This window comes from Vombatus ursinus, unplaced genomic scaffold (genome assembly GCF_900497805.2).
Source record: "Vombatus ursinus unplaced genomic scaffold, bare-nosed wombat genome assembly UNPS02014801.1, whole genome shotgun sequence".
Lineage (NCBI taxonomy): Eukaryota > Metazoa > Chordata > Mammalia > Diprotodontia > Vombatidae > Vombatus > Vombatus ursinus.
In genome coordinates, this window is record NW_020954579.1 from 28796246 (window position 1) to 28806600 (window position 10355).

Below are 10355 nucleotides of genomic sequence, written 5' to 3' on the forward strand. Positions count from 1 at the left end.
ACAATCCTTGCTCAAAAGGAGATTGCAGTCTAATGGGGGAAGACAACATTGTCTGCTAGAGGAAGTAGAAAAGCTTGTTAAAACCTCCAGAATCAAAATCTTCTCAGTTTGACTTTTTTTGTTTTAATAAAATTTTATTTTCCCCCCCAATTAAATGTAAAAACATTTTTAACGTTTTTTTTTTTTAATTACAAATTCTATACTTCTCTCCTTTTTCTCCCCCTTTCTTGAGATAGTAAGCAATCTGGTATAGGTTATATGTGTGCAATAATGTAAAACATATTTCCATATTAGTCATTATATGGAAGAAAACAGAAACAAAGAAAGAAAAGAAACAAAGATAGATAAATAGTATGCTTTGGTTTGTATTCAAATGCCATCAGTTCTTTCTCTGGAGGTGGATAGCATTTTTCATCATGAGTCCTTTGGCATTGGCATTACTGAGAATAGTTAAGTCATTCACAGTTGTTTATCATACAGTGTTGTTGTTACTGTGTACAATGTTCTCCTGGTCCTGCTCACTTCACTCTGCATCAGGTCATGTAGGTCTTTCCAGGTTTTTCTGAAATCATCATACTTGTCATTTTTTTTTTCAGTGAGGCAATTGGGGTTAAGTGACTTGCCCAGAATCACACAGCTAGTGAGTGTAATGTGTCAGAGGCCGGATTTGAACTCAGGTCCTCCTGAATCCAGGACTGGTTCTCTATCTACTGCACCACCTAGTTACCCCATGCTCGTTTCTTATAGCGCAGTAATACTCCATTACAATCATATGCTACAACACATTTAGTTATTCTTCATTTGATGGCCATCTCTTCAATTTCCAATTCTTAGCCACCATAAAAAGAGTTGCTATAAATATTTATGTACAAATAGGTCCTTTTCCTTTTTAAAACATTTTTTCAATCTCTGGGATATGGACATAGTAGTGGTATTATTGCTGGATCAAAGGATATGATGCACAGTTTTATAGTCCTTTGGGCATGGTTCCAAATTGCTCTCCAGAATGGTTGGATCAATTCACAATTCCACTAACAGTACATTAAAGTCCCAGTTTTCCCGTATCACCTGCAACATTTATCGTTTTTCTTTTCTGTCATATTAGCCAATCTGATAGGTATGAGGTGGTACCTCAGAGTTGTTTTAATGTGCATTTCTGTAATCAGTAGTGATTTAGAGCATTTTTTCGTATGACTATAGATAGGCATAACTGCCTTATCCTTTGACCATTTATCAATTGGGTAATGATTTGTATTCTTATACATATGATTCAGTTCTTTATATATTTGATAAATGAGGCCTTTATTAGAGGTACTTGCTGTAAAAATTATTTCCCAGCTTTCTGCTTTCCTTCTAATCTTGGTTCCATTGGTTTTATTTGTACAAAGCCTTTTTGATTTTACATAATCAAAATTATCCATTTTACGTTGCATAATATTCTCTCTCTCTTGTTTGGGCCTAAATTCTTCTCTCATCCACAGACCTGAGAGGTAAACTACTAAGCTCCCTTAATCTGCTTGTGTATCACCCCTTCTGTTTAAATCATAGACCTGTTTTGACCTTATCTTGGTATACAGTGTGAGATGTTGGTCTATATCTAGTTTTTGCCAAACTGCTTTCTAGTTTGCCTAGTAATGTTTGTCAAATAGTGAGTTCTTGTTCCAACAGCTTGGATCTTTGAGTTTATTAAACGATAAATTACTGTGGTGATTTACCACATTGTGTTGTGTTCTAATCACTGATCCACACTCATTTTCTTAGCCTATATCATGTTGTTTTGATAATTAACACTTTATAATACATTTCTATGTACTCTGCAATCCAATGACATTGGCCCCTTTGCCATTCCTTGATCAAGAGTCTCCATCTCCTGACTCCATGCATTTTCATTTACTCTCATGCCCTGAATGTTCTTTTTCTCCTTACCTATCTCTGTCTTCCTTGACTTCCTTTAAGATTCATCTAAAATCTCACCTTCTATAAGAAACCTTTCCTAATCTCCCATAATGTTAGTGTCTTCCATCTGATATTATCTCTAATTTATCCTGAATATATCTTGTTTCTACATAGCTGTTTGCATGTGATCTCCCCTATTAGGCTGTGAGCTCCTTGAGGGCCAGGGCTATTTTTGCCTTTCTTTGTGTCCTTAGCACTTAGTAAATGCTTATTGACTTAAATTTGACAATCCCTGACGGTTCACCTCACACCCAGCAATTCGGTTGAGTTGACATACTCAGTTTTGGATGGGTTTTGGGAAGATAGGCAAGCATATTAGTGCATTTTGCAATTATTCTGGAAAACACTTTGGAATTAGGCACATAAAGTAAATATAATGTCTATACCCTTTGACTCAAAGATTCCTTTACTTGGAGATGAGATACCACCAAAATAGAAACACTATCCCTCTCTCATTTATCTCAGTCATATTCTATACTCCCAGGCTTCCTGGATAGGCTCCCTCAATGTATTTTAAGCCTAGAGGTTCATGGCCAAAGTAGTCTGGGAAACTGACCTAAAAACAGTATTGCCCAGTGTGTCATATACTCATTGGATGCTACAGACAGTATATATTAATACTACCTGAGACATATTCATGTATATTAGGATCTTTGATTCTCACAATAATAAATAAAGTAGGGTAGAGACTACAGGAATTATCCTCATTTTATGGGTAAGAAGACTCAACATCAAAATTAGAACCCGGGTCCCTCTTAACTATAAGTCCAGTACTCTTCCACTACCCCAAGTCTCTATTCAGAGAAGGGAGAGGTCACTGTAAGTTATAATAGTCAGGAAAGTTTTGTAATCTCTCCTTGTTAGTTGGAGGATTAGAATCATATTATCTAAGAGTTGGAAAGGACCTCAGAGGACACCTAATTCAACTCCAACTTAGCATGAATTCCCTCCACAACTTCCCTAATAATGATCTTTCAGCATGTGCTTGAAGTCATCCATTGAGGAAGAAGAATTCACAAGCTCCTGAGGCACAGTTCATTTTATGGTTTAGAAATTCCTTGATATTTTTGGTTGTTTTCATTTGGGTATGCTTCAATTTGTCAATGCCTTGCTCTCTTTTTTTTTTTACTGTTTTTTTTAAAATTAATTTATTTTAATTTATCAACAATCACTTCCATAAGCTTTTGAGTTTTAAATTTTTCTCCTCTCTCCCCACCTCCCTCCCCAAGATGGCATGCAATCTGATATAGGCTATGCATATACCTTCCTATTAACAAATTTTCACATTAGTGATGTTGTAAGGAAGAATTAGAACCAACAGGAGGAACCACAAGAAAGACAAAACAAAACAGAAGAAAAAAATAGCAAATAGTATGCTTTGATCTGCATTCAAACTCCATAGTTCTTTCTTTGGATGTGGATAGCATTTTCCATCATGAGACCTTTGGAGATGTCTTAGATCCTTGCATTGCTGAGAAGGGCTAAGTCTATCAACGTTAGCCATCGCACAACATGGCTGTTACTGTGTACAACATTCTCCTGGTTCTACTCCACTCAGCATCAGTCCATACAAGTCTTTCCAGGTTTTTTCTGAAGTCTGCCTGCTCATTATTTCTTAACAGCACAATAGTATTCCATTACATTCATATACCACAATTTGTTCAGCCATTCCCCAATTGATGGGCATTCCCTCAATTTCCAGTTCTTTGCCACTACGAAAAGATCTGCTATAAATATTTTTTGTACATGTGGGTCCTTTTCCCATTTGTATGATCACTTTGTGATACAGCCCTAGAAGTGCTATTGCTGGGTCAAAGGGTATGCACATTTTTATAGCCCTTTGGGCATAGTACTAAATTGCTCTCCAAAATGGTTAGATCATTTCACAACTCCACCAACAATGCATTAGTGTTCCAATTTTCCTACGTCTTCTTCAACATTTATCATTTTCCTGTTTTGTCACGTTAGCCAATCTGAGAGGTGTGATGTGGTACCTCAGAGTTGTTTTGATTTGCATTTCTCTAATCAATAGTGATTTAGAGCATTTTTTCGTATGACTATAGATGGCTTTAATTTCTTCATCTGAGAACTGCCTGTTCATATCCTTTTACCATTTATCAATTGCGGAATGGCTTGTATTCTTATAAATTTGACTTAATTCTCTGTGTATTTTAGAAATGAGGCCCTTATCAGAGACACTGATGGTAAAAATTCTTTCTCAATTTTCTACTTTCCTTCTAATCTTCGTTGCATTGGTTTGGTTTGTGCAAAAATTTTTCAATTTAATGAATTTAAAATTATCCATTTTGCATTTTGTAATATTCTCTATCCTCCTGTTTGGTCATGAATTAGTCAATGCCTCTCTTAAAGCATAGTAACCAGAACTGACTATACCATAGTGACTAGCACCTTGTAGTAGAGGTGTGATGTAGCTACAGCAGAGATTGGGACTAATACTCCTTCATTCTGGAGGAATTTTGAACACATCCCAAGGAAGATTGATCTTGGACTTGAAATGTTTTGTTTTATTTACTTTTGCTTTCACTTAAATGAAATTTGTCATGGATTCTGCCTTTGGAACGCCAGGATTTGATAGATAAATTTTCACCTTATCTTGCCCAGAACCATCACTTCCTGGACATCTTCACATCATACAGCAGCCCAGCCCCTTTTCTGCCTTTTAGTTCTCCTTCTGTATCATCTTCCATTAGAATATAAGCAACTTACAGGCAAGGATTGTCTTGCATGTTTATTTTTAGATCTCTGCTGTTTAGTACTGGTACATTATAAATGCTTAAATGTTCTTTCTGTCTAGCAAGATATCTGTCTAAGGTTGTAAACTCCTATGACGCTGGGACTGTCTTTAGTCTAAGCTTTTTTTATATTTTTTAATATATTCTTTTTTATGAATATTTTTATATAAAATATATACATAGCATATATGTATATAAAACATATTTAAATACTTAATTAAAAAAAAACCCTTCAATGAACTTCCTGAGATATAATTTTTAGCAATAATGCCTTTATAATAAGCCTTTGTGTCTATCCCTTGCTTAAGGTTTCTTTTATTGCTATATTTTCTTGTTGTAGCAACAAGAACTGTGAAATTGACCACCATCGAGAACAATATGAAAAGTTGAAGTGGCAACTGGAAAGAAAACTCCAGGAACTGGATGGTGAACTTGCTTTGCAGAAACAGGTATGATATATTTGGAAGCCTTTTCTGCTGTTTTCTGACCACCAAGGATAGACTTTGAAGCTATTTTATTTTATTTTTTTGAAGTCATTTGGAGTTAAGTGACTTGCCCAGGGTCACACAGCTACTAAGTGCCTGAGATCAGATTTGAACTCAGGTCCTCCTGACTCCAGGGCCAGTGCTCTATCTACTGTGCCACCTAGCTGCCCCCTTTGAGACTATTTTAAAAAGTCCCAGGCTGAGGAAGAGGAGATTGGGAGTTCTTTCAAACACAGATTACATCTCTGACTATTAAGGTGGAATTGTCTGCATAAGTTCTCATTGCCTAAAAATCTAAAGAGGAATAAAATTAATATATTTGGGAGTCTGGCATATATCACATCTGTAGAAATCTACCAGAATGCTTCATTCCCCAATGTTGAATAAATCTAAGAGTCCCTTAATCAGTGACTTGGGGGAAATATAAAGTAGCATATAATCATTCCAGTCCCCTCCAACATCACCTGACTCTAAAATAGAAGGATAATTTTCAGCTTCTTTTAAAATATACTAGCCGGATCTCTCTCAATAGACATTAATATGTAAATATTATTGTAATTCTAAATACAGATTTGTTAATTGATAAGTGCAGCCCCAAATCAGCAGATGCTCTTGCTTTTTGAAATTCTTGGTTTTAACATCTATGAAATCCTAACCCTGATAAGGAAGAGGTCTAAAGCAGAGGTGTCAGACACATAGCCTGTTGGCCAATAACTCCCAAGTACAGCCTGAACCAGATTGAAATGAATATTTAAGAAATACACAAATATTTAACAAAATAATAAAAAATACAATAAAACATAGATAATGTTAATGTTGTTTCTTAAGTGCCCTGCAGGGATCCTTATGTACAGGTTAGTAGATCCTATTTCTATTTGAGTTTAACATCACTGGTCTGAAGGACATGTATACTATTCCTAAAAATTGAGGGCTTGATTCCCAAATTCATAGGGTACCAGAAATGTTCTAGGTGAAAAGATATAATTACTTTTGCTCACTACTGACTTCATGGAGATGGAAAGTGGTGGCACTTAACTGGCTACCTGCATTAGATTCAAGATTATCGCGTCCAAAAAATAGCCATGTTCTCTCAAATAAACTGAAATCACTTAGCAAAATAGCATAGGAGGAGAAGAGAAGAGGGCCCAGGACAGGGCCTTCAGAGATACCCATGGTTTAATAGGCATGACCTGGTTCAAGATCCAGCAAGGAAGACTGAGAAGAAACAGTCAGATAGGAGTAGAACTAGGAGAGAACATTGTCACAAAATTCTAGAGAGAAGAGAATATCAAAGAGAAGAGGGTGCTGAACTGTGTCCAAGGCTGCCGAAAGATGAAGAAGGAGGAGGAACAAGAAAAGGCTGTTAAATAAATTTAGTAATTAAGAGATCATTGGCAACTTTGGAGAGAGCAGTTTCAGTTGAGTGATGAAGTTGGAAGCCAGACTGCAGAGTTAAGAAGAGAATGAGAAAAAAGGAAATGAAAGCATTGATTACAGTCTTCTCAAGGAGTTTAGTCACAACGGAGAAGAGAGAGTTGCAGGATGATAGCTAGTAGGGATGGATGAATCAACTGAGGGTTTTTTAAAGATGGGAGAGATACAGGTGTGTTTGTAGTCAGTAGAGAACCAACAAGTAGACAATGAACTTCCTGAGATATAATTTTTAGCAATAATGCCTTTATAATAAGCCTTTGTGTCTATCCCTTGCTTAAGGTTTCTTTTATTGCTATATAATGATGGAATTTCTCTTTGAGAATTGCCTTCATGGTGCAGCTAGGTGGTGCAGTGGATAGAGCACTGGCCCTGGAGTCAGGAGGACTTGAGTTCAAATCCAACCTTAGACACATAACACTTAGCTTAGCTGTGTGACTCTGGGAAAAAATCACTTAACCCTAATTGCCTCACCAAAAAAAAAAAAAAAAGAGAGAGAGAGAGAGAGAGAATTGCCATCAGAGCCTATGGCACATTCTTTTGAATATTCAAAGTGATTAGAAGTCTTTTTTTTTTTTTTAATTTTTGGAAATGGCCAAAAGTTCTTTGCAATTAAGTCTGGTGAATGAGGTGGATGATCCATCTTGAATAATATCATTCATTTTTGCTCAGAAATGGTCTATAACAAAAAATAAGGCTCTTACATTGCCTCATAAATTGGCCCTAAAGACATTCCATAGTTTCAGAATGTTTTAAGCAATGGCAATATTGAAAGGATAACTAGATAATCTCCCAGGGATTTACTTTGAATGATGATACATTTGGATTTGGACTTTTGGCATATTTATTAAAAATTTAGTCACACTCTGTACTTTGTATTAGAGGCCCATTTGGGAGGGCCACAGGCGTCACAAGAAAATCATTTGGATCACTTCATGTTCACACTTTGGATGTAATTCTTTTGCCCCCTAGTGGCCACAACCTACAGTGTGCCTCTTTGTTAGAATACCTGAACTGTGAATTCCTAGAATTCAAAGGAATAATATGCCAGTATTAATTGGGAAAACCAGAATTAGACTAGAATCCAACTAGTGCTCTGACTTAAATATTTTCTGGTCCTAAACCTTCTCCCTTCAAAAATTCTTAGGAGTCCATATGCTTCATAACACATCTCAAAATTAGGTAAAAAGATTTAATTTGTGTACCTAGCTTCGGAATGCCTTCTAAGTAGAAACCCTTTACTCTAGTTCAGCCCTTTGCTGTTAGAGAATTTTGAGATAAAATGTGGCATTTACTTCAAACTCGCTATAATTGTCTCATTTATTTGGAGTTTTTGTTCTTTGGAGTGAATTCAGATTTCTAGCATGTTGCTATTGTGTTTATCCTTCCTTCTCGAAGAGGACCATGACATCAGGGAGATGATGACATGACTTGCAATTGACTTTGATTTGAGTGAGGGAGGGCTGTGCAGGGTCATCAGCCTCACTTTCTCCTTCAGAGCCATCTGGGTCTAGTGGCCAGATATTCATCAGAATGACTGCAGATGGCCCAGATTGCTGTGGGAGACCCTGGCCCTTTTAAGCTAAGGTCTTGTTCTCACTTTGAGTGAGGTAACGCCCATTCAGTGAATAGGCCTCTTTAAGAAGTGAGTCAAGAGATGGCCCCTTTCTTTTCTTTTCTTTTCTTTTCTTTTTTTCTTTCTTTTTCTTTTTTTGGAGGCAATTGGGGTTAAGTGACTTGCTCAGGGTCACACAGCTAGTAATTGTCAAGTGTCTGGTCTGAGATCACATTTGAACTCAGGTCCTCCTGACTCTAGGGCTGGTGCTCTATCCACTATGCCACCTAGCTGCTCCTGATGGCCCCTTTAATTTAAAAAAAAAAAATCAAACTGGGAGGGGAAGACCCTTAGGCAACTGTTTCTGTAGGATATTAGGATCTTCAGAATGACAGCATAGAGAGAAGTACCATTATCTACTTTCATTAATATAGCTGTCTCCCCTTACAACTAGATTTTGGTTGAGGCAAAATTAAAAAAAATCACAGAACTCTTTTCTTGTTCCTTTCTTAGGCAGGCTTTCTTACCTGTAGGTAAATGGTAGACTATCTCTCTGCTGTCTTTGCTCTGTCTTAACAAGAAGCAAGTTACCCTTCTCTGTTTGAAAGGCTAACCAGAGACAAAAGCAGGTTTTCTTCAAGGTATAAAAAGCTGTTTGTATGCTCAGGCTGGGGGAAATTCTTCTAAACTCTTCTACAGTTTCATGATGCTTAATATAACTTCTTTTGTTCTGTACCCTAAATTGTGAGCTGTGAGTTATTTTTTTCCAAGGACACTTTTGGTGTATTGCCCGGGGTCTCTACACCCGGCCCATTGCTTGGATACTTACCCTTCCCGGTCTTCGGATGTCTCTGGCCCCTCCGAGGGTGGAGGGGAATGACTAGACAGAACACCTGAGCTGGCAGCTGCACACGATTTATTGGTTACATGCTCTTCTGCCTCCCATGGTCCCGGCCTCTGCTCTCTCTCCTGCCTCCCATGGTCCCAGCCTCTGGTCTCTCCCCGGCTCCAACTCCCGGCTCTACCCAGACACCCCTGGGTTCTGCTCTTATAGCCCTAGCTCCACCTTGTGGGTGGAACTTGCCCGAGCTCCTCCCATGTTCCTCCTTCATAGGTGGAGCCAGCGTCTGTTACTGAGGCATTCCCAGTACCCCAGAAGGGGCAGGTTAGTACCTCCAGGCGTCTCTTACTACCCCACAGGAGGCCACGGTCCAGAGCTGGGCCCTAACAGTGTATTATTTGGGAAACCAGTACATGGTCTGTGTGGGAGAATCTATGATCAGCAGCTTCCCTTTAAGCCCCAGGGTGCCTTAAAAGTAAGAAGATTATTTTAAAATCTCTCTTTCCATGGTTTTGAAGGGGAGTTCCATATAGACTTCATAACCCATTAGTGGCATCTGGAATCCCTTACCTTTTTTTTTTTCCTGAACAGCTCTATAAAATTCTTTATTTCTGTTTTTGTTTTCTGATTCGTTACAGTGGAATCCTTTGGGATAAATTATTTAATCATCTTCATTCAACAGCACACATCAGATCAAGGTTTAAGTTTTAAAAGAATTTTACTGTTGTGGGCATGACATTTTTGAATTGTCTATCTCTTAGAGTATCTCTTTAAGGAGATCTAAAAGAAACTTAGAAGAAGCCTTCATAACTTTCACCTCTGGGACCAGCCACTAGGTTGTTTGGTGCAAAAACCAATGTTTAAAGACTGGGAGAAGGGCAATGCATGCTGTGTGTCTGACAGTTTCCCTGTCTTTCTTCATGTGTCTGGTTTTATGAGTCATCTGTCAGGACCTGCCTTCCACCTCAGGAAAGCCTTGTATGGTGGGCAGGGCCTGGCTACCTGGCTCAGGGTTGGGATGACAGTGGATGCCCTAAATAAACCTCTCCTTTTCATTTTCATCTGGTTGCAATGGGTACAAGTTCATCTAAGAAAGTTTGAGTTCACTTAAGGGAATCCCAACATATGTGTGATTATTATTCTTTTAACATTTATAAGTTTCCTGGACACATAGAACTGTTATGCTTGGGACAACATTTTGAAATATTTCCCCAAGGGAGGAATATTTGGTCTTGATAAGTAATGTACTATAAGAAAGCTACTTGAAACCTGTATTGCTAAAGTTTAAGGGAAAAAAAAAGGTATGTTCTCTTTGGCACCCAAACACTTTCAAA

The 10355-nt window shown here is 37.8% G+C and overlaps 1 protein-coding gene across 1 annotated transcript in view; it reads left to right on the plus strand.

Annotated features, from left to right (window-relative positions):
• LOC114051187 (coiled-coil domain-containing protein 57-like) overlaps positions 1 to 9077 on the plus strand; it is a 55952-nt gene extending 46875 nt beyond the window's left edge. The window contains exons 3-4 of the mRNA XM_027873398.1: positions 5050 to 5158; positions 8952 to 9077. Of these exons, the coding sequence (XP_027729199.1) occupies positions 5050 to 5158; positions 8952 to 9077 (235 nt within the window). The remainder of the gene's footprint in view (positions 1 to 5049; positions 5159 to 8951) is intronic.
• Positions 9078 to 10355: the final 1278 nt, after the last annotated feature.